Here is a 24,378-nt window from a genome sequence, read left to right on the forward strand (position 1 = left end):
ACTCTAACACAATACAATATAGAAAAAGAATGGTACTACAACACTTAAAGGGTTAGTTCACCCAAAACTGCATGTTTAGAAGCCAGAAAGGTAGTAAGGACATTGTTAGTCCACATGACATCAGTGGTTCAGTCTTAATTTTATGAAGCTACGAGAATACTTTCTATGTGCAAAGAAAACAAAAATAATTACTTTTTTCAACAATTTCTTCTTTTCCGTGTCAGTCTTCAAGAAAATTTCTTGAGAGTACCACTCTGACGCAGGAGCTGGCGTTCTGACATCCTGGTTAACAATGCAATATCTAACAATCAGAAGAAGATGCACGCTGTATATAAAACAGTCTTCGTAAACATGTCTGAAGATTTCGACAGAGAGGATGACTTGCAATTTTTTGCCCAGCCTTACTTATTTGAACCAGAATATACAGACAATGAACTAAGAGAGATGGACGTTCTACGTCAGAACGCTGGCTCCTGCGTCAGCAGCACCACACACACATACATTGTGATACTCTCATGAACATGTGGCAAATACTGACATGAAAGAGAAGAAATTGTATAATAAAGTTGTTGTTTTTGTTTTCTTTGCATACAAAAAGTATTCTCGTAGCTTCATAAAATTATGGTTGAACCACTGATGTTACATGGGCTATTTTAAAGATTTCCTTACTACCTTTCTGGGCCATGAACGTGGTAGTTGTGTTGCTGTCTATGCAGGGTCAGAAAGCTTTCGTATTTCATCAAAAATTTCTTAATTTGTGCTCCGAAAATAAACAAAGTTCTTACGGGTTTGGAACAATATAAGCTTGAGTACTTAATGACAAAATTTTCATTTTTGGGTGAACTATCTGCATTCTTTAATGTTAAATGTAAAACATACTACAGCTCACACAAGTCTTATCAGAGTTTTTCAGAGTCTGTTCTTAATCATACTGATTTTAAATCAGAATTACTTATAATTTTCATGGCTAAACTGTAGACAAAAATATATTGATTAGAAGCCAGATATATGTTCTTTTGAAACAAATCCACAATCTATTTCTAACCATTGCAACGCTAAGGACCAATAATAACACTGATGTGGTATAAAGAGCACAAAATGTGCAAAATGAAGGAAACAGACCTGAGGCACAGGCTCACTGTGTGCAGCTTTGAGTAAACTGGTGTTTTGCAGTACGACGTGTCCATTTGGAGGCAATAGATAATAGTCTCTATTGGCCTGTTAAAACTATGCAGGATGGTTGTGGGTTTTGTTGCCAAACTGTTTAGCTGGCCAACTCACATTTGATACAAAGACTATTGTATGAAACTATAGAGTGCAAAAAATAACTTACATAACATATAGCCTAATATATTGTAGCGCTGGCATATTTTCTCTACATGCATCAAAGGCTATTCAAGTTTTATTTAAACAAGAGGGAAATCAAATTTGTTATGTTGTTTTTCAGCATTGCTATTAAATTAAGAGAAATGAGCTGAAAGTACTACTCTGACCATGCATTTATACCTGACACAAAAAAACTCACCCTTTGGCTTTTCATGTTCAATATCTAAAGGCGCCAACTTGTCTGTAGGCACCATGGTGCATCGTACCACCTCCTTAGCCCTGAGCCAGGACAAACAGTGCCCAACTAGTCTTGCAGTCTAGTACTAAATGGAGTTACTGTGCCCAGCACAGCTTCCCAGCATGCCCTGATAACCCAAAACATTCCAGCTTCAAAAAATATTATCATCCAAGATAAAAATGGTCTTTATTGTGCAATAACTAATTATTTGTGTAACAAATAGGCCTATACATGTATATGAAACATACTTGAATTAAAACATTGGGAAAGGCAGTGAGTTCTGTAACTAATTATAAAGTGGCTGAGGTACACTTAAAAAAGGAAGCTTTATATGCATGAAGCTTAACAACAATAACAGTACTGTTTGTATATTACATAGTTTGGCAGTCTCACTCAAGAATAGGGGGCAGGAGGACCCCTCTACTCACTTATATAAACAATAACTCATTTTATTAAGGGGCCATCAAGTTACAAAAAAGGTATGTTTGGATTTCATACTAATATGCTATTTTTTACTTATATTTGCAGCCTATATTTTTATATGGGCAATATATTTATTTATTATTATTTATTTTTTTTGTAGTAACATTATTTTATATTTTGCCACATAGTTACAGACAACAATAACATTGTTTAGAATAGCATATTACTCTTATTATTTCTGCCTTATCTATCGATTTTATACAGCTCTGCTCCCTTTTTTTAGTGCTGTCCCCATTGTCTTTTGTATTTCCACGCAGTGAAAGTCGTACAAATTTATGAATGACCTGCTCATTTGAAAATTAAAATATTCCTTGTCTACTGACATTTGTTATGACATCCACTTCTAACTTTATAATGTACAGTTGAAGTCAAAAGTTTACATACACCTTGCAGAATCTGCAAAATGTTAATTATTTTACCAAAATAAGAGGGATCATAGAAAAAAATGTTTTATTTTTTTTATTTAGTACTGACCTGAATATGATATTTCACATAAAAGACATTTACATATAGTCAACAAGAGAAAATTATAGTTGAATTTATTAAAATGACCCCTTTCAAAAGTTTACATACACTCATACACTTAATTCTTCATACTGTGTTTTTACCTGAATGATCCACAGCTGTTTTTAACTTATTTGGTCTTCTAGTAAACATGTAAATATATTCTGTAGTTTCTGAAGGACAGTACCTAATGAAAAAAAATATATTTAAACAAAATAAGAAAAATGTAAACATCCTCATTCTGATCAAAAGTTTACACCCCTGGCTCTTAATGTATTGTGTTCCTTTTGAAGCATCAGTGAGTGTTTGAACCTTCTGTAATAGTTGCATGAGTCTCTCAGTCTCCTCAGTGTGAAAAGATGGATCTCAAAATCATACAGTCATTGTTGGAAAAGGTTCAAATACACAAAAACACTGAAAAACCAAATAATCTGTGGGACCTGCAGGATTTTTCTGAAGAACAGCGACAGTTTAATTGTTCAGGACAAACGGGACTCATGAACAACTATCACTAAATTTTGAACAGGGTCATTTTTATAAATTCAGCTCTTATTTTGTATTGTGGACTATATGTAAACATCTTTTATGTGAAATATCTTATTCAGGTCAGCACTAAATAAAAAATAACATGCATTTTGTATGATCTCTCTTATTTTGGTAAAATAACATTTTGCAGATTCTTCAAGGTGTATGTAAACTTTCAACTTCAACTGTACATGATCAATTTTGTTAAATCCACTTCACCAGCTAAGTCAATACTTATCAACAGAGAAGCTATAGAGATACCGCAAAATTCTAAAGATGGCTGCCCACTTGTTTCTCTGACACGTAAGGTCTAGTCTAGATACTGTATGCTATTCTGAACAGAATTTACGTGCTGGGTATTGTATCTCACTATGCAAGGCACTCAGTCTGACCTTTTATTTCTAGTGTGATGAACAGGAAGTAATATCAGTTGTGAGTGATAACATCTCTTTCTTGACTATTCATTGTCAAAAGTTAAGAAATTTTGTTTACTGTATGCCAAACGCTGTTATGAACATAAAATTAAAACCAAAGTTCATTTTAAGGTAAGCCATTCTTGGTAAACCCTTGTCAATAAATGTTTTAATCTTTCAAATAACAAATCAAATCTGGTGGTAATGGTATTATAAATTGTGCTTAAATCAAGCTTGAATCAAACCTATATTTTTTCAGGCTGGTCCAGCTAAAGGTTGCAGTACACTACATGGTTTTAGAACAGATTTTTCTCCCAGTTTGCAGTCTGGACAAGTCCACGCTGGTTGCCATAGCCATCATGCAGATTTTGAGCAGGCAAAGTTGGGCAGTCATTTGTCATGTATCTCTTAGCAATGAGGTGCATGTGTCTGTGTTTGTTGTTTTTTGAACAACCTGAAAGTAATATGTGATCCTCAGTTGGTTACAGTTTTTCACTGTAACCATTTATAAAGTTAGCAAGTGTATGATGATTAGTGGTGATTTAAAGTTCGTTCAGATGAAAAAAGATGATTGGCTCCTTGAGCATTATGGTTTCTGTATGCAGTTAACCTTATTATTGAGTATGTAGCACTTTCTTAAAATAGCCATGTGCTGCTTTTCTATCCAGTTCATCAAAACTAGATACTGTTAACACAGTGCTGAGACCCAGTCTTTAGTCAGGTCACCATAAAAGGAAAATCATGTTAAATAATGTAATTTACCATAAAATAAACAATGACAGTGTTTCACAGAATGAAATGTTGGTGCTTGTACAGTACATTGTACATTGCACTGCGTTCTACCCTAAAACATTAATTAAATAACTGAAAAAGTAACACAAAACTAATTTAAATAAAATATATGCAGCAGTGTGTAATGCAGGGACTTACGGAATGTTCTTTTACAGTTTTTTAAAGTGCCCCTATTATGCCATGTTAAAGGTAGTTAATATTGTTGTAATAGTCTCTTAAAACAGGTTTACATGTATGCAAGTTCAAAAAACACTTTATTTTTTTCAAAAATTAGATTTAATTTTACCCCGTTTCTAAATGATTCGTAAACGACTCGTGTGAAGCAGTTCGAAGAATCAGTCTCTCTAAACCCCTCCTTTCCGTGAGCCCTCACTGCTGTGATTGGTCAGATGGTGCAGTCCTTTTGGATTGGTCTACCGCTTCAGCGCAAAACGAAACGCCCATTGGCATAACTGAATGACAGCTGTGGAGACCTGTTAATGCATAGAAAAGATAGCCTCGATTTTACCCTATCAATTCGAGCCGGAGTCTGACGATGAAACGGTTGAAGTGTCACATCGACAAGAAACTGTTTTGCAAGCACGACTGGAGCAGGACGTTTCTCAGTGGGTGTCATATTATAACTGTGGAAAGTGCTTGCAATTTGCTTTTGTAAGCGAACCGGGCACACCTCTACGTTGTGAACTTCAACACTGTAACGTACAACCCATAACACTGCGTTAAGCCATCGTTTATCATTATCATTACTTAAACTAATAAGGCAGACAGACAGTCAAGCTGCATCAATCACAATTTTTAGACTACATTGCACTCACAGCTGAACAACAGAACTACAGAAACGCAAGTTAGCCGCTTACCAAGACATGTGCGGGGTTGTTACACACCATAACGTACACAAAGACGTATTTTGAACGATCGCTAGAAAATACAATCATCAATTATTAATCATACTTACAGGTAGAAGTTCAGAGGAGCAAGCCGGTCCAAATAAACTGGGCACTGATCCATTTTTTAAAACCAAGCGTTTGGTGAATCTCGCGTTGTAACGATACTCCCCAAGATTGGAAAAGCAGTCATCAGTAAAATGACGCGAACACAACACAAGATTGGAATTGGACAGCTGAGGTGTTGATGAAAAAATTAATGTTAACCACTCATTCTTGGTAGTTTCATCTTTCGGAAGGGCATATAAAACAAATTCACTCTCACAGCGCAGGGCGTCTTCTTGACATGATGTAACGTTAATCCACGTGAAAATGGTATGGTAGGCCTACTGTTTGTGGGCGGGCAAGCTGTTCGCGAAATTGAACGTGGGCGGACATTACGCAAATGTGTAGCTCGTGACGTGTGGCCGTTACAGAAAAAAGATTCGAATTGCTGACGACTCGTTTAGGCGAATGTGAGCCGACTCTTTTTTTTGTTAGACAAAAACTTCATTTATAGTGCACTGTCCGCGTCACAACTTTGCAGATAGTTTATGTTCACATACAGCTACATGACACACTACATGAAATATCATATTTGAAAAGGCATAATAGGGGCACTTTAACTATACATTATATGGTAATTCATAGTTTTTTATCTTAGCATGTAAATCAAGACTCACTGTACTAAAACTGATTTAATAAGCAGATTTTAATACCATTTTAACCATCCTGTACTGAATATATCCCTCATTGACTTGACTGTCACTCGACCACTGACTTGAGCACCTGGATGCCGTTCACTAAAGAACACTGTGGCCTTTCAGACAGAGGCCAGACGTGTCTGCACGACTGCCAGATTGGACTATATGCAACAGCTGCTCAAGTGCTTCTTAGGCTGGAAGAACTCCACGAGCGCTAATCTGATGATCTGTTGGACCAGGGTTTGAGTGCCATCATCACTTTAAAGACTGTGAAAGACCAATTGCCATGATATTAAACATAATATGGACTTTTCCTGCTTCCAGCATGAACCTGTCTGGAAAAGACGGTCTGTGGCATTCAGACTTTGTCAATGGAATTCTTTCTGTGATAGTATCTGCAGTGATGGGTGGCCATCAGAACATCTTATCAGCGCAGCTCATCCTTTGGATCCTCATCAGACTGAATACACACAAGCTCTCCAAACATGTATGGACTGGAAGAGACAAGATCTGGATCTGCTTCGCGTTTGCACGCAGGTGTCTGTATACAAACCCAGGAAGGTTCATCCAATCATCATCCTAACCCTATCCACTAAGAGTTATGATCCAGAAATACATCCTACTTGGCAACATCACAGTCACAGATTGCAGCGTGGTGACCGTGATTTTGCAAGTAGGACGTGTTCCTGGTCAGTGTCTTTTCTTGGTCCTGGTACAACATTCCTGTCACAAAATCACAACCTCAGTTCTACTTCTAATCATTAATTCATCTGAAATGAGAGGGAAATGGCACTGTAGGTTGATACGAATGTCGTTCAAGCCCTGACCTGAGCCTTAAGCTCTAACTGGTTGATAGGAATGTTGTTTCAGGACCAACAGGAGTCTGCTCCAGGAATATGTTCCACTTGGCAAAATCATGGTCACCATCCAGACATACCACTGATTCTCTTGCACCGCACACAATCTTAATATACACACTTACTGTCTGATATTTAACACTATGGTTTTAGTAGCTAAATGAGAACTTCGGGGAAAGTTTAGAAAAGGACTACCTTTTTGACTACACAATAACAGATGGGGCAAAAGCAGTGAGTCATTCTACGAAACGGGTGCCATTTCCACTTTGCAATTGTCAAAAAATTCATTAAGAACAAACTTTCTATAAAAAAAAGACTACAACTTGAAAGACAAGTTAAACCTCCAAAAAAACATATTTTCCCACCTCAGGCACAAACTCCTTATTAACTGAAATTGACCTGTCATTACCTATCGACAGGGTTACTTTAGCTAGCGCGCAAAAACAGGACACCTCTCTTTCTCGGTGTAGAATTGCCGCAGTGGAGAAAAAGGATGTTTTTAAAAATCCTGTTGCGTATTTTTGGGAAAACGATTTGCTGATGCGGAAAAGAGCACCGGTTACTTCCGACTGCGAAGCTGATGCAGTTTTTCAAATAGTTGTGCCCATTCAGTTCCGTTCTCACGTGTTGGCTTTAGCTCACGATCACAGTTTTTCAGGTCATTTGGGCATTACAAAAACACATCATCGGATTTTGCGTTATTTCTTTTGGCCTGGTTTGAGATCAGACGTTGTGAAATATTGCCGATCATGCCATACCTGTCAAACTGTAGGTAAACCAAATCAATCGATTCCTCCCGCTCCTCTTTGTCCTATCCCAGCCAAAGGTGAACCGTTCGAGCGTGTGATTTTAGATTGTGTCGGTCCTTTGCCACGGACAAAGTCTGGACACAAATTTATACTGACGATGATGTGCGTTAACACTCGTTTCCCGGAAGCTGTGCCGCTGCGTACCATAAAGACTAAAACGGTCCTGAGAGCCTTGATCAAGTTTTTTTCAACTTTCGGGTTACCAAAAGTGGTACAGACCGATCAGGGTACTAATTTTATGTCGCGGCTATTTAAGCAAGTCTTATCACAGCTCAATATTAGACATGAGACTTCTAGTTCACATCATCCGGAATCACAAGGGTCGTTAGAACGTTTTCACCAAACTTTGAAAACTATGATAAAAACATTTTGTGTGGAGTCGGAGAAAGAATGGGACGAGGGTTTACCTTTATTGTTATTTGCCGCACGTGAGACTCAGCAGGAATCGCTTGGCTTCAGCCCTGCTGAATTAGTTTTCGGGCACACAGTGAGAGGTCCGTTGAAGTTGTTGCAAGAAAAGATGATGGGTGACCAGACGAGTAATGCTACCAACATTTTGGATTACGTTAGTTCATTTCGTGAACGTTTGCATCGTGTGTGTAATTTAGCCCGTGCTGCTTTGGCATCCGTTCAAACGAAAATGAAAACTCGATTTGATAAGAAAGCTGTCTCCCGTTCTTTTGAACCGGGTGACATGGTGTTGGTGTTTTTGCCCATTCCTGGTTCAGCTTTACAGGCCAAATTTTCGGGCCCGTATGTTGTTGATGCCAAACTTAGTGAAACAGACTATGTAATTCGCACGCCTGATCGGGGAAAAAAAACTCGTGTATGTCATATAAACATGATAAAATCTTATGTTTCGAGAGACACCGAGTTTAAAAGTTCTACGGCTTCAGCTGCGCCTGTATCTGTTATGTCTGCTTCTTACGACCCAGATATCGATGGCCTGACAATCCGGAATGCCTCTGTTGCTGGTGCCAGATTGCAAAATTCAGAAATCCTTAAAGATTTGAAGTCATATCTGTCATATCTGTCTGAAAGCTGTCGTGAGGATATTTCTGGTCTTATTCAGTCCTATTTGTCTTTGTTCTCTGATGTGCCTTCTAGAACAACTGTTATGTACCATGATATTGATGTAGGGGATCATCCACCGATCAAGCAACATCCTTATCGAGTGAACCCGACGAAGCGTCAGGTTATGCAGCACGAAGTCGAATATCTGCTTGAGAACGGATTGGCTGTGCCAAGTACCAGCTCCTGGAGTTCGCCTTGCCTTATAGTCCCGAAGAGCGATGGATCGGCTCGTTTCTGCACTGACTACAGGAAGGTCAATTCGATAACGAAGCCTGACTCTTTCCCGTTGCCTCGTATGGAGGACTGTGTTGACCGAGTGGGGGCTGCTGCTTTCGTTACGAAGCTTGATTTACTCAAGGGCTATTGGCAAGTGCCATTAACTCCCCGTGCAGCTGAAATATCAGCGTTTGTTACTCCTGACGACCTACTTCAATATACTGTCATGGGGTTCGGCTTACGGAACGCGCCATCTTCTTTTCAACGTTTAATGAACAAAGTGTTGGCGGGTATTCCTAACTGTGACGCATATTTGGACGATATCGTAATTTACTCCTCTGAATGGGGTGAACACATGAACTCGCTTGGGGTCGTATTTGACCGTTTACATGCTGCTTCGCTTACTTTAAATCTGGCAAAATGTGACTTTGGAAGAGCAACTGTAACTTACTTAGGCAAACAGGTGGGCCAAGGTGAAGTTCGTCCTGTGGCAGCCAAAGTGCAAGCTATCGAACAGTTTCCGGTTCCAAGTACGCGACGGCAGTTGAGACGTTTCCTTGGTATGGCTGGATACTATCGAGGTTTCTGCAAAAACTTCTCTGATGTGGTGTTGCCCTTAACTAACTTGCTCCGCCAGAATCAAGATTACGTATGGTCTGACGAATGTCAGACAGCCTTTGAGTCCGCTAAAGCTCTTCTGTGTAGCACGCCAATACTGTCTGCTCCCAATTTCTCTCTGCCGTTCAAACTCGACGTGGATGCTAGCTCTACTGGAGCTGGTGCGGTCCTTCTGCAAGAGGATGTGTACGGAATTGACCATCCCGTTTGTTATTTTTCGAGAAAGTTCTCAAAACCTCAGTTAAACTACAGCACGATTGAAAAAGAGGCTTTGGCGTTGCTGTTTGCCCTACAGTATTTTGAGGTGTATGTGGGGTCAAGTTCACTTCCTGTAGTGATCTTTACAGATCATAACCCACTGGTTTTTCTGTCCCGCATGCGAAATTCGAATCAATGCATAATGCGTTGGGCACTAATTATCCAAGAATTCAACTTGGAAATTTGTTATAAAAAAGGAAAAGATAATGTTTTGGCGGACGCTCTATCTCGTGTAATGTAGGATGTAATCAACCGGGGGTTGATTTTTAGCGGTGGGGGTGTTACGTTATGTGTTTTTATGTTGTTGTATTCTGTATTTGTTATGTTTTTCTTATTCATTCTTGTTTTGTGTTAGATCGCCGCTGATTTGCCAGTTGTGGCATCGCCTATCAGCGGTTATTGGACGTCAATCGGCGGTCCTTTTAAAACGCCTCTTCCGCTTATCCAGAAGGGAGCGGTTGTGACTTCGGGCCGGTCGCGCTGTTCCAGACTCCGTCAGCCGCCAGACCAAAGATCATTGTTCATCCTTTACTTATGTTCCAATTATGTGGTCTTTGTAGGAGAGACCTGCTCTTTTGTTTGAATTCGTTCTTTATGTTTTTGTAAGTGTAGTTAGGTAAGGTTTTTGTAATTTATTTTTCTTATCTTCTTTTGAAGGTTATTTAGTGTGATTTATTTTTAGTTTGATTTTGTTCGTTGTTTTGGGCCTTGGGTCTCTCTGAAGTCCATAAGAACCACTAAACTAAATGTTTTTTCTCATCTTTTAAATAAATCAAATAATCAATTAATGTTGTTTTTCGTGTGTTTGGTCTGACGGCTTGATGAGAGTCTATTTTTATTGCGTCTTACCCCTAGCGGACGTAATAATTATCCTTTTACTTCAGGCAAGGGCACCTTGCTTATACCACCCCATTACGGACGATATGTATGCCATTAGAGTAGTAAAACATGAAATACATTTTTAGTTTTCCTAACAATGAATTGTCTCTTTTTTGCAAACCACCAATAGAGAGTCTGTAATTTAATAACAATTTTAATTGTTAGATTTTTAATCTTGAAAAATTAATTTGATATTTCAATGGCCTCACCGTTTGTGAAAAAACAAATTCACTCAAAAAATACAAATAAAGTGGCATTTATTTAATTAGTCCACACAATAAGAATATCATATACAGCATTAAATCAAGTAACATTTTATTTTATTTATATAAACTTTTACAAAATGACCCTGTGACGGGGTGGTATGGACAAAGTGTTTCTCTACTGTATATGAACAGCTGGTTTTAAATTTTGTGCATACATTTCACAAGGGCATGTGTTTCATCTGTATCCATGATGATCCCAGGATAAAGGTCATTGTCATATTTAAATCACACACTACTTTCCAATTAGATTTCCACTTTCCCAATCAATTGGTTCAGTTGGCACCTTTTGGGCAGTCTTGTTAAGAGTGAATGAGAGAGTGAAAGAGATTGTGAGAAAGTGACATAGTGAGTGAGATGGTGAGTGAAAGAGATGAGTAAATAGAATGAGTAAAAGAGTGAGTAATACGTGTGTGAGTGATATAGTTAGTGAAAAAATGACCCAAACATGTTTATGTTAACAGAAAATACTGATTAAAAATTGATTAGCCTATATTTAGGGTGGCCATATGTGCCGGTCATACGGGACACGTCCTGGCCACAGTTTAAATATTGCCTAAAACACCTGAAGTAATTTGACCAATAACATAAAGTTATTGCGCAGAATCGACCAATCGTGGCGTTGCACGTGAGCAGGTGAGATCTACAGAGAACGATCAAAGCAATGCAAATGCACCTGTTTGTTCAGTTGATTTGAAGCATTGCTGCGAACCAATAAAACAAACATCAGTATGGTCACCCTATACCTATATTAGAATCCTATATTAGAGTAGTTTCACACATTTTCTCATTCAAACAGGAAGCAGGACCACCCCATCACATCCATTACCACCCCGTCACAATAAAAAACGTGACGGGGTGGTAAATTTCATCCCAAAATGGCCACAGATCTCCCATGTGGTCAAGTTTCTTACCTAGCATGCATGCATTTAATCTGAAATTTGATTTTCTTTACATTAATAATGTAAAAGAATTAATATAAAACAGTTTTCCCTATCTACTTTGCGTGACGGGGTGGTAGGGTTAAGCTTGACGGACCCTGTCTAACATGAAATAAACATCAAATAAACAATGTAAAAGAATGTATTTTCCTGCTTTTGTTCTTGGTGTCTGTAAGGCTCAAATGATGTCACTTCCTCTTTGTGATGTCATTTAAAGCAACAGTACATTAATTATAGAAAAAACAAGTTAGCGTGACGGGGTGGTAAGTTAAACTGAGGGACACACACAAATCATAAAATATTTACAAAAAAATTATATTTTATTTTGAATAATATATCTTATGTAAACAGGGACACACATATAATGTTGAAAATAATAAAAGTTTGATAAAATATATAACTTATTTGGTGATATTTTAGATCAAAATATCATGTTGGTCAACACGGACATGTAAAATTGGCTATGTAATAATGAAAAATGATTAAAAAACACTATGTTATTTTTTAAGAATAGTGTTCTATCATATATCATGTTAGCAAGAACACTTGAATTAATAACTTTAAGCTTTGAAAACACACTTTAGGACATTTTTTGTGCCTTAAGCATCTCATCAAACGTTGCGGACCCAAACGGCACCCGTTTGGTAGAATGACTCCAGTGGTAGGAGTGCATTGAAAATCTGTTTGAAAATAAGCAATATTCCTGCATTTAGTGCTAAAAATGCATACTTCATCTCTAAAGTCAGTATGAAATGAAAATTCACATTATTATTATTATTATTTTTTTTTTTTAATAATCCATGTTATTGATTTTTTTGTGAACGATTCAGGCATGCATGCCTAAATATTTTTTATACATGGTAATTTTCAATCAATGTTTTAGTGAAACAACAGACTTGTCTCTAAAGGCGTATGCTGGACTTTTATTATATGCTTGAACCCGCCCCTTTCATACTTTACTTTCTGAAGGATCACGTGACATTGAAGACTAGAGTAATGATGATGCTGAAAATTTAGATTTGCTAACAGGAATAAATTACATTTTTAAATATATTCAAATATAAAGCAGTCATTTTAAATAGTCAAAATATTTCACAATATTACTGCTTTTGCTGCATTTTAGATCAAATAAATGAATGTTTGGTGAGCAGAAGAGACTTATCTAAAAACATTACAAATCTTAACTGGTAGTATAATCGTGAGTAAATTATGACATAATTTTTGGGTTAACTTTCCCTTTAAGGCTACTTTTGACAGGATTCCAGACATCTAGAGAATATTATTCATGTTGCTTTGGAAAAAAACAGTTTAAGACCTTTTTTTAAAAAAAAAAATAACTTGCCAATCTCCAGGAGTTTAATTCAGGAGAAAACCCAAAGAACCTGGACAGGTCTGGGTCAAGAATAATAAACTTAACTTTGTACACATATAATTACATCTTCACATCTGGTAAATGTCAGCAGAGCAACACTCAAAAGAAACAAAAACAAGAAAGGTTGGACAGCACTGAAATGAAGTTACAGAGGATGGAGAAACCAAACTGAGCAATGGCTTTATCTGTAGTCCAAGGATTTACAGACCTGTTGTTTGCTTTAAGATTAACTGTGTTTGCACTGTTCATCCAGGCACAAAAAGGCTTTTCATAACAGTTATAACATATAACAGTAGTGGAATGTCACTCTACAAATCATTGTGGGGGTTTTCTAAAATATTGTAGGTCAGTGTGGTCAAAAGCCTGGCTCTCTTGAAAGAGGGCATCCTTACAACTCCACACTGAGGCGAGCTCAGTTAATCCACATGGAAAGTTCAAGCACAACCTTTAACAAAAATTCAAAGCTGTGTTGATAACCGGCCCCAACATTTATTCATTTAGCAGATGCTTTTATCCAAAGGAACTCACAATATGCAACACTACATTTAGTAAAAACCTAGATGGGAAACAAGCTAGATTTTTTTTAACAGTAAATGTGATGAGCTACACCTGTGGTTACTCTGCTAAACACCTCTGTGTACTTCATACATCAATGAAATTAGTTCTAAGACAGAGAGCATAAGTGTCCAGCACTGTGAGTACAGTCTAGGCAGTAAAATGTACCAAGACAACATAGCAAGATGACAAGACTCGTATAAGGATATGAAAGTAAACTTTATATATACAGTATATATTGACATTTTTGTTCACTTTTTATTAGAGTAAACAAAATGTATGTGTATTTTTAATCTTTTACAGTATTATTCATTTCCATATAAATCTAAGGAAAATTCTAAACTTTGAGGAGGGCACAACAAATTATTGTTTACATGTTAACTTCAAAATTTAACACACAAAATAGCTTGCCAGTGATGACTGGATTTTGTGTGGAGAATTATAAGTAAATACAAGAAATGTCCAAAGTGCCTGAAAAATAATGAGCAACTCTATATAACTTCTGAAACCCCAGCCACACACTTGGAAGAAATCCTGATGCTCCATATAGAGTACTGAACATAACACTGCAAAATCTTGACTGTGTCAACATACAGAACATAATACAAAAAAAAATGCATATTGTGTTGGCAAACTGAAAATAATGCAAAGTAAAAGTGAACTATAATCAATTAAAAGTATGACAACATTTAAAGCAATGTTGGCCACTCAAACCAAAATTACAATTTGTTGGGTTTATACTGCCCACTTGTGGTCAATCTGGAGGGTGTGAAAAATGGATAAATGGTAAAGACCACCACCATGGACACTGCAAGCTTCACTTTTCCCTCTGCTTAAAACCTGAGAACATTTTGGAGCACATCTCTCTCTCTCTGTCCAAATAGTCCTTGTTGCAGCTGTAGACGATAAGTAGATTTGTTAAGCTTTCACATTTACACATGTACTGTAGGGAAACTTTACAAAACTGTCAAATAAGGAAAACTTACAGAGCAAGCTTTTTCAGCAAGGTGTTGATGTCAGGGTCAAATGGCTTTTTGGTTTGAGCGAGTGTAAGGTAATCTTGTGCCTTCTCATAGTCGCTCATCTCCAAACAGGCCTCATTTAAAATAAATAAATAAATAAATAAAATAATATCATCTTAGTCATACCATACATTCTTCTACTTTAGTAGTAAACACAAATAAAAACCTAGGCTGTCAATTTAACCTGTTAATTTGCACTAAATAAACTAATTTAGTGTGAGCCTGTAACCACATAAATCAATGATTTAACAAAGTGTTTTTTGCCAAATTTGCCATTGAAATATGGTGTTTTTATTATTTATAACCGTTATAGCGGCAGCTGTGGTCTGATGTCCCTTAAACTTTGCATGCTTGTTTAGAATCACCCGTCTCATGTGCTCACCAGGTTTCGTGAATTTTTGAGTTTTCGTTTAGGCTTTAAGGTATATTTGGACAGGCCCCTTTTCTAAACAACCCGTTATAGCTTTCCAAAGGGTAATTTAAACATTTTTTTTATATAATTATTGAGCCCAAAGAATTTTTTTTTTCCAGATTAAGCAAAAACCTAGGACTAGTTTGCAAAAGTAGGCATCTTCTCAAGCATTTAAAAAACAGTTTGATTGACAGCAGTGGTTGCTCAGAACGGCAAAGTTGCTCAGAACGAGAAGGTCTATCATATGATATGAATATCGCGCATATGTGTGAAAAACCGTGCCATATACGATCATTTACGCCCTTGAAAAATGCAATATCACCCCCCAGTGGCCGATTTCTTTCAAATTTCTCACAGACCTTTAGGGCCGTGAGTCAGAGTTGATCGGCCTATGGCGGCCATGTTATTTGAGATACACAAATGTCCTTAGACACTTGTGGCACGTTGGACTAAGATCATGTTACCATCATGTTGATAGGAAAAACGGTCGCATAGTTATGTTTTTTTTTTTTTTATCCCTCTTATAGCACCACCAAAGTGGCCAAGCTCCTCGACTTTTTTCATGTGACTTCAGATTCTGCTCTTACATATACATTGTGAGTTTAGTGAAGAAAAGTTATAGCCGTTTTAGTAAAGGCCCTGCCCCTTTCGAAAGTTTTGGCGCTCCTTTTGCGACCAGCGGTTCCCTACGACAAACGGTTAAGGAGTTATGACCGATTTCGAACTTTTGATCAATGTAGCGCCCCGTCAGGCAGATTGGGGTGAGACTTGGTGACACTGTGCAGACGGTGGGAGTACTACCAACCTTCAAAGTTTCAAGACTATACGACTTAACGGTTTGGTCTGCCTGATCAGTTTTATGTGGAGATTGCCAACCCTTGGCCACTTTAACAATAACGCACTACTCGCTCAAACCTCTAATAAAAATGAAAAAGAATTAAACATATCCTATGTGAACAGCCCCTAATAGTGTGGTCAGATTTACTGTCATTCACCAAAATTTTGAGGGAAAAATCCAGTCATTGAAATAGGAATCTGTGCAATCTGGAGTTCCTCACAGATTTTTTTCAATTTCAGGTTGCAATGTGCTCAACAGACAATCTGACCCAACAGATGGATGACCGTGTGAGTGGCAGAATCCCAGAATATAAACAGCAGCACTCTGACCAATGAGCAGGGGCGGAGCGGGGGGGTGGCTAATTGGGCTTAAGCCCCGAATGTTTTGTCAAAAGCCCCGAATCTTTTAGGTTTTTAGCGCAAATTTCCACCGGACAAAATTGCGATTGTTAACTCATGATTTCTGTTCTGTCTGTGCGCACCAATCTTGCACTTCTATCTACTCCTCAACCAGACCACCTAGAGACTTCGGGTTTTCGGCATTATGTTAAGGAAGGTCTAATCTCGGGAACGCACAAAAAAAATCCAGGAAAACATTTACTATCTCTTAGTGTTGTGATCCCATGACGTGAGAAAATTGCGCTAAAACACTCACTGAGTTTTTATTACTTGTTTAAAACAACTTTGTTTCATTTCCTCTTGTAGGCTCTACTGGGTGAATTTTTTTATTTTTTTACTGAGTACCCTAACTATCATCATTTTCCCAGATAGTGTATAGATTTTCAGGCATTCTATCATCTCAAACAGCCTGAAAAATAGTGCATTTAGCTGACGTAATTGGGAAAAAATCTACACGGGGGAGCATGCCCCCGGACCCCCCTAGGTTTGGGCTAAGCCCCGAATGTTTACATCGTCTGGCTCCGCCCCTGCCAATGAGAGGACAGTTTTACCCACATGTGACTTGCATAAATGCATTTTGTTATGCTTTGAAAAGTTGTCTGGTAAAAGTAAACCAATCCACGAAGAAAATACAACATTATAATATTTAAGCCCCTGTTTAAGGAACAAAGCAAATTATCATATGAAACCACTCTTGATTTGGGTGATTTGCTCAGCAAATATTGATAAATGTGATTAATTCAATTCATTCATCATCTTTATTTTACTAACAATTTTAACTTAATTGACAGCCTTAGATTTGATAGAGCAACATGTTAATAATGATCAGGTTTTCAAAAATGGATATAAAAGTGACAAAACGTTGCCTAACCTGGCCGCAACGGAAGAGCGCTTTAGTGTTCTGAGGGCTGAATTCCAGCGCTTTCTGACCGTAGCAAAGGGCCTTCTGGGGTTTCTCCAGTTTGAGGTATGTGAGTGATAGGTTGAGCAGGAAAGGCAATTTCATGTCCTCAAGACACTTCTTCTCTTCGTTATCCACCGGCTCACGATTCTCCAAAAGTATCATGGCCTGTACCGAGGACCAACAGTAGTGTTAAACAAATGCTACAACACACTGTATTATTAGGGAAAACTACAAGGTTTCAAGACATTTTCGAGCACAGAACCTGCTTATATCTCTCTCGAGCATCTTCATAACGCTTCTTATTAAAGCAGAGGTTGCCAAAGCTCCTCTGTGTCTCCAGTACATTCATAAATGTGGACAGAGGAACATTGTTTTGCTCTTCCTATGGAACAATGTTGAAATTAATATCTCAGACACCACAAATTAATTAAATGAACAAGCTAATAGCATTAATTCTTACCATACTCAAATCCAAGAATTCATCCACTTGTGCTGAGTCCAGGAAATCGAGAACTTGCACCTCATAGAGAACTGTAGCTAATGGAGGTATGTGCGGGGGGCACCCAAGGTCCCCATAGGCATATTTGGGCTTGAAGAGAAAACGAGAGAACTCGCCTTTCTTCATAGTAAGAAGGCCTAGCTCCAGGCCATACAAAGTAACATCTATGGGGAAAGAGGTTAGAGTGTTTCACAGACAGTGTTGGAGAAATCTGCATTAGTCACTAAAAAGTAACCAATTATGTTACATAGTTACTTTTTATTGAAAGTAATGTGTTACGTTACTTTTGCAGTACTTTTTTCTCATCTGGGCTTGTTATGTTTTTTTTTTTAAATATAAAAAGTGAAATTAATAAGCTTTAGGTTGAAAGACATGTTTAAAAAAAAGACACTGGTTAATAAAATGGGAAATGTCATAATCTGAGTTTGCATTTCACATATTTTATTTATTTTGAGGAATACTGAATCTGTTTTTGTGAAAATGAGATGAGTAAATGCATGTTCACATTTAAAATTACAGTAACATCATGTTTACACACAGCACACAATGCACTAATCGGCCTACTCACGATTTCTCCCCGACTGTCAGTCAATAAATGGGAAAACAAAGTAACTGTTGTTACTTATTTGAAAAACAAACTCAGCTCTTTTCTTTTAAATTAAAAAGTATTGTTACTAGTTACTTGAAAAAAGTCATCTGATTACATAACTTGCATTACTTGTAATATGTTACCTCCAACTCTGCTCAAAGAAGACAAAGAAGAGTAAACAAGTAAAAATTGCTGATTATTATTCTAATGGGAGAATTCAGTTTCCATCCTACCTCTACCAAGCTTCATCATTCGTGGATACTTAAGGTGGCTGGTTGTCTCAAATGGTGCTTCAGAGTACTCAATGAAACCAGAGAAATGAACTGTGGATGAAATTAGCTTATGAGAAGCGAAAAACCAAAGAGAATGTATGACATAAAAGTATATACAATACTGATCAAAGGGGTTTTTTTTGTTGTTGTTGTTAAGAAATTTATACTGTTATTCAGCAAAGACGCATTAAACTGTTTAAAAGTAACCACAAAGAAAAGTGTAGTTACAAAAGATTATTCATTTAAAATAAATTTAAATTAATTTAAAATAAACCTTCTAGAACTTTCTCATCATCAATGAATCTTTAAAAAAAATCTGTTTTTCTTTTTATTGAGCACCACAACTTTTTTCAAAATTGATAATAAGAAATGTTAATAAAAAATGTTTCTTAAAAAGTTAGTTCACCCAAAAATGAAAATAGCCCATAATTTACCCACACTCCAGGCATCCTAGGTGTATATGACTTCAGACAAATTCAATCAGAGTTATTTCTCAAAATGTCCTGGCTCTTTTAAGTTTTATTATTGCAATAGGTGGGTGTTTCTCATCAACAGGTCAAAATAAAGTGCATCCATCCATAATAAATAGTGAATAAAGGCCTCCTGTAGCGATTCTATGCCTGCTATTGTAAGAAAATATCCATATTTAAGATGCAATAATCACTTTACTCTAGCTTGCACTCACTGTTACACAAGGAAGCATCTCCAGGCAGATGACCTAGGACAGGGGTCCCCAAACTAAGGCCCGCGGGCCGAATGCGGCCCGCCCCCACATTTGGACCGGCCCTCTGAACAATGCCAGAGACATATTTTGAAAATGAAAAATGAAAAATTTTAAATATGTGTTTTACTTCTATCATATTGGTATTTGATAATAAAGTTGGCTTTCAAACTAAAATTTCCCTTAGTTATTAACATAGCCTAATTATTTGTTAAATTCACCAACAGAATGGTACATTCAATGTAATGTGTCATCGCAATCGAACAGGTGATGTGTGAGCCAGCTAGAAAATTCAGAGCGATGACAAAATGACTCAATAGCATTTGAGGTGAAACTAGCACTGCTTGTGGGACAGGTGCAAAAGCAAAACTTCATTCATCTCCCAGTTGCCCAAAGTTTTTCAGGAGAAACCAGTGGCCCCATTCCCAGTTGAAAAGTCTGTGGAAGCGCTGAAAAGGATGAAGGCAGAGTTTGACGTGTGATTGAAAAAACACAGTGGATACTTGAATCGATTTTGCTTGACAAGCCTCTTAAGGCTGTGGTTCTCTCGGTTGGTTGTGCATCTTTTTCTTCTACACTTTTTCCTTCTACTTAACTTTCTGTTAACATGCTTGGATACAGCACTCTGTGAACAGCCAGCTTCTTTGGCCATGAATGTTTGTGGCTTACCCTCCTTGTGAAGGGTGTCAATGCTTGTCTTCTGGACAACTGTCAGATCAGCAGTCTTCCCCGTGATTGTGTAGCCAAGTGAACCAAACTGAGAGACCATTTTGACGGCTCAGGAAACCTTTGCAGGCGTTTTGAGTTGATAATCTGATTAGCATGTCACCATATTCTAACTTGTTGAGTTGAATTGGTGTTTTTTTGTTAAATTTAAGCCGAATCATCACAATTAAAAGAACCAAAGACTTAAACTACTTCAGTCTGTGTGCATAAAATTCATTTAATACACAAGTTTCACAATTTGAGTTGAATTACTGAAATATATAAACTATCTAATTTATTGAGATGCACCTGTATATCTTTTAAAAAAGAAATTATAATTTGTCTGTGTGGTGCATAACAAAATAAACTATTCTAGCATTAAAAAGGTAGAATAAACGCAGGTAAAATCATAATAAAAAAATAATAATACTAGTAGCCATTTTCTTTTATAAACCGACCCGGCCCCACATTAAAAAAAAGAAAATTATGTGGCCCTCTCAGAAAAAAGTTTGGGGACCCCTGCCCTAGGACATCGGCTTCCTGAAAGAAGGAAGTCATATACGCCTAGGACACTGTGAGGGTGAGTAATTCATGGGCTAATTTTCATTTTTGGGTGAACTGACCCTTAAAGCACCAAATCGGCATATTACAATGATTTCTGAAAGATTGTGTTAGACTGAAAATTCAGCTTTATTTAATTACATTTAAAATATATTAAAATTAGGGCTGTCAAAATTAACGCGTTAATAACTCGTTAACACAAATTCATTTTAACGGCACTAATTTTATTAACGCGCGATTAACGCAGCACGCATTTTCTGTTTGACCCATTACCTAGCAGTTAAAGATATGGATGCACAATGTTGCCAACCTAGCGAAAAGTGTCTAGCAACAATACATAAACACATAATTGGACAAACCTAATATAGTTTCTGAGGCTCTCCAGTTTTGCCGAATGAGCGCGAGGTCTCCCAATGCGCGCACACCTCCCTCTCTTTATATCTGTGTCTGCTCTGTTCAGCGAGCGGCAGTGGAGCAGCGCTTTCAGTTAAACCAGATATTCTGTTGCTTCCAGTGCTTGAAGTGGGCCGGTACGCAGGCACGTCTGTATTTTATCCTTTTGCGTACTTGCGTACCGGCACTTCTGCCATATTTAATGAATGCAAGCGGAGTCGGTCTACGTTAGGATTGGTGCTGTGGGGTTGATGCGTAAAGCCACATACGAGTATGCACGCGAAAACGGCGTATTAAATGCACGTCAAACACATGCATAATTGCATATCATATGCACGCCAAAGTTAATTTCAGCTTATTAATAGCACGGCAAATAGAAACAGAAAATCGTGCTAGTGCGCATTTTCATGAGACCAGGCTCTCAAATCAGTACATTATAACGAAAACAATACCTTAAAAAAAATAAAAGAAGCAGGTTTTTGGGATCACATAACTTTTAACGGGTAAACTCCTAAAAAGTCAAAGGATTGTGAAGGCATTCAAACGGGAAGTTAAAAACAACGATAATAATGCAGAGAATGGTGACTTATGTCCAGATGCCTGTAAATTATTCTTTTCAGCGATTGAATCACGATCATAATTCAGGATTTTTTTCAGTTATTATTTCATATTACTTTGGTTGTCTGATAACAGAAATACTAAATTATAACAATAGAAACAGTTTTGTTGAGAACTTGGCCTCATCAAATGACAGTATGTGGGCACCTAGAGGCAAACAAATGTAATAATTAATGTACATTTTGCATGTTCAGAAGAAGAGAGCTGCCCTGTCCTGCAAATAATGTAAACAGTAGTTTCACTAATAATAAACACATATTTGCTTAAAGCATCCATATTTGTCCATGCCAATGTTGATTAGAGTATTAAACACTTTAAAAAGTATTAATTTAAGAAACATTTACAACAGATAAAAATATGTGATTAATCGCGAGTTAACTCATGACAACCATGCGATTAATCGCGATTAAAAAAAAAATAATAATCGATTGACAGCCCTAATTAAAATAGAAAACAGATATTCAAAATTGTAAAAATATTTTCACAATATTACTACTTTTTCTGTATTTTTGATAAAATAAATGCATCCTTGGTTAGCAATGAGACTTCTTTTAAAAACATAAAAAGAAAATCTCATCTCCAACCTTTTAAACGATAATGTGTTTGTATTCTAGTAATAATTAAGAGAGAAGCTAGAACTCAATAAAACCATGTTAAATTGAGTCATTTACTTGATACAGAGGCATGCTTGGGTATGGGTGGACCTTCCCCTGAATGGACAACTTCTTTGAGAATTCCTCCATCCCCTAATATGTCTTGCATTTGCCAAGCCAGACGCTGGAACGGAGTCTACAACAAAAAATACATAAAAATAAATACAAAATTGATTCAAATGACTGAATTCATGTTAAAGCTAATTTATTTGATAATAAAGGTTTTTTTATTTCATTTTATACAGTATAAAAGACAGTTCATAAGACAAATTGCCTGAACATGAAACCCCCACAACAAACAGTTAAACTGTATTAAGTATTATATTTCATTTAACATGAACCCCCACTACCAAAAAACACCAAGAGGTACAACTGTAACGTGAGAATACTTTGATGCAGTACCACGTTGGACCATGTTAAAACCTTGGTAAGTATCTTGGTGAAGCAGATAAACAGATGGCACATGAAAATGTGATTGTTCTGTATTATTATTTACATTATAAAAACACCATGGAATTACCATCTGAGCAGTACTTTTTTGTTGTAAAGGGAATTTGTTATCTTATGCAGACTGAGGAGACACCACTGAAAATACTGAATGCCTATTTCATGGTCAGGTTTGTAGTACCCTGGTAGCCAACATGCTAAAATTTTGAGGATAAACTAATATCAACTCAAGGCCAACTGCAAGCCTGTGGCCACCACAAATACATCACATGTGGAGGTTAATAAGCTCTTGTTTGTTTTACATGTTCATGAATGTGTTGTCGTAGTGACATTGTAGACAACTAACGTTAATATAGACCTCATTTAAAACATAAAAAGAAGCAATTATGTTATTGCTGGCGCGTTTTATTGTAAACAGATCATGCATCATTAGAAAATTAACCAGCTCATTTACTGCAGTGCAGTTACCTCGATTCCAAATTGACGGCGCTCATCTGGGGCCATGAACTGTAATATTCTCGAGGTCTTGCCGTTTGTTGACATTGTACGTTTTTAGGGCGACACAAACTTTTTGAAGCGGTTAATCTGTAGGTTAACCTGTCTCTGCCAGTGTGGGCGACACCTGCGCCAACTAGTGGCCGTCATTTTAATAATATTACAATTACTGTTGGCAATAAGCCACAAGACGCATGTGGTTTTTACCAAGAGGTGTTGTTAGGTCACATGCGTAAATATATATTTACACTACTTTACAAAAACTGTTCTAAGTGGATTGGAGAAAAGAGGCTTCGTTAGTGAATAATATCTTAACTGATTGAATTGGTTTACCTAACCTAACCTGTCCGGAAGTGTTATCCAAATGGACTGCACGATTGTACTCGAACAGAGGATTTGACTGCTGAAAAGTTAACCAATATCAGAAATGTTACAAATAAAACGTAGGCTAGACAAATATGGTTATGACTTGACTGAATAAAAAATTAAGCAAACGTTTAATTAATAGAAAATCGGCTATTTAAATAATTATTAGTGTTGTTTAATGTTAATGCAAATTATGTCACACTACATTATAAACCTTAATAAAACGCCACGCTAAAATTTCTGACGTAGTTAGTCATGTTCGAAAGAGACGATTCGATGAAATATGTTCACTTCTCATCACTAATTTGATAAATTGTACCATTACATGCTAAGGAAATCTACAGGTTACAGTAATGTAATGCAATGGAAAGAATCAAAGAATACGCTTTGGAAATCACTGCTATATTAATTCAGGGAAAAGTATAGGCCTAATATTTCTTGATATCCCACAACCTATAGTGATATTTTTTTGTGAATCATCTTTTTTGTTTTGGTGAACCACATTAGTGGGTGAAAATACGTTTTTGGTAAGATTTTCTAAAATTTTCTATAGAGCAGCTGCAATTTTTAGTCGAGAAATTCTTTACATTCGTTTTCTTATGGAATGGTTTGAGGTTTTTTTTATTATTATTTTACTCTTATTATTATCTGGATAAAATCCAGATAATATTCCAGGCCTACTGTTTTGATACTGTTTAGGACCTCATTCTGACAAAGTGACTTGCTTATGATGTA

General features: G+C 37.0%; 1 protein-coding gene across 1 annotated transcript; it reads right to left on the reverse strand.

The window, feature by feature from the left end:
• Positions 1-14,567: 14,567 nt before the first annotated feature.
• Positions 14,568-23,325, reverse strand: fkbp6 (FKBP prolyl isomerase 6). Its single transcript, XM_073839332.1, has 8 exons — positions 23,251-23,325; positions 22,354-22,471; positions 18,646-18,735; positions 17,785-17,987; positions 17,587-17,706; positions 17,292-17,489; positions 14,737-14,846; positions 14,568-14,646 (listed from the first exon to the last, which is right to left on the reverse strand). Exons 1-8 carry the CDS (start codon positions 23,323-23,325, stop codon positions 14,568-14,570), a joined length of 993 nt encoding a protein of 330 aa, XP_073695433.1.
• Positions 23,326-24,378: the final 1,053 nt, after the last annotated feature.

The sequence above is a fragment of the Garra rufa genome, chromosome 5 (assembly GCF_049309525.1).
Source record: "Garra rufa chromosome 5, GarRuf1.0, whole genome shotgun sequence".
NCBI lineage: Eukaryota > Metazoa > Chordata > Actinopteri > Cypriniformes > Cyprinidae > Garra > Garra rufa.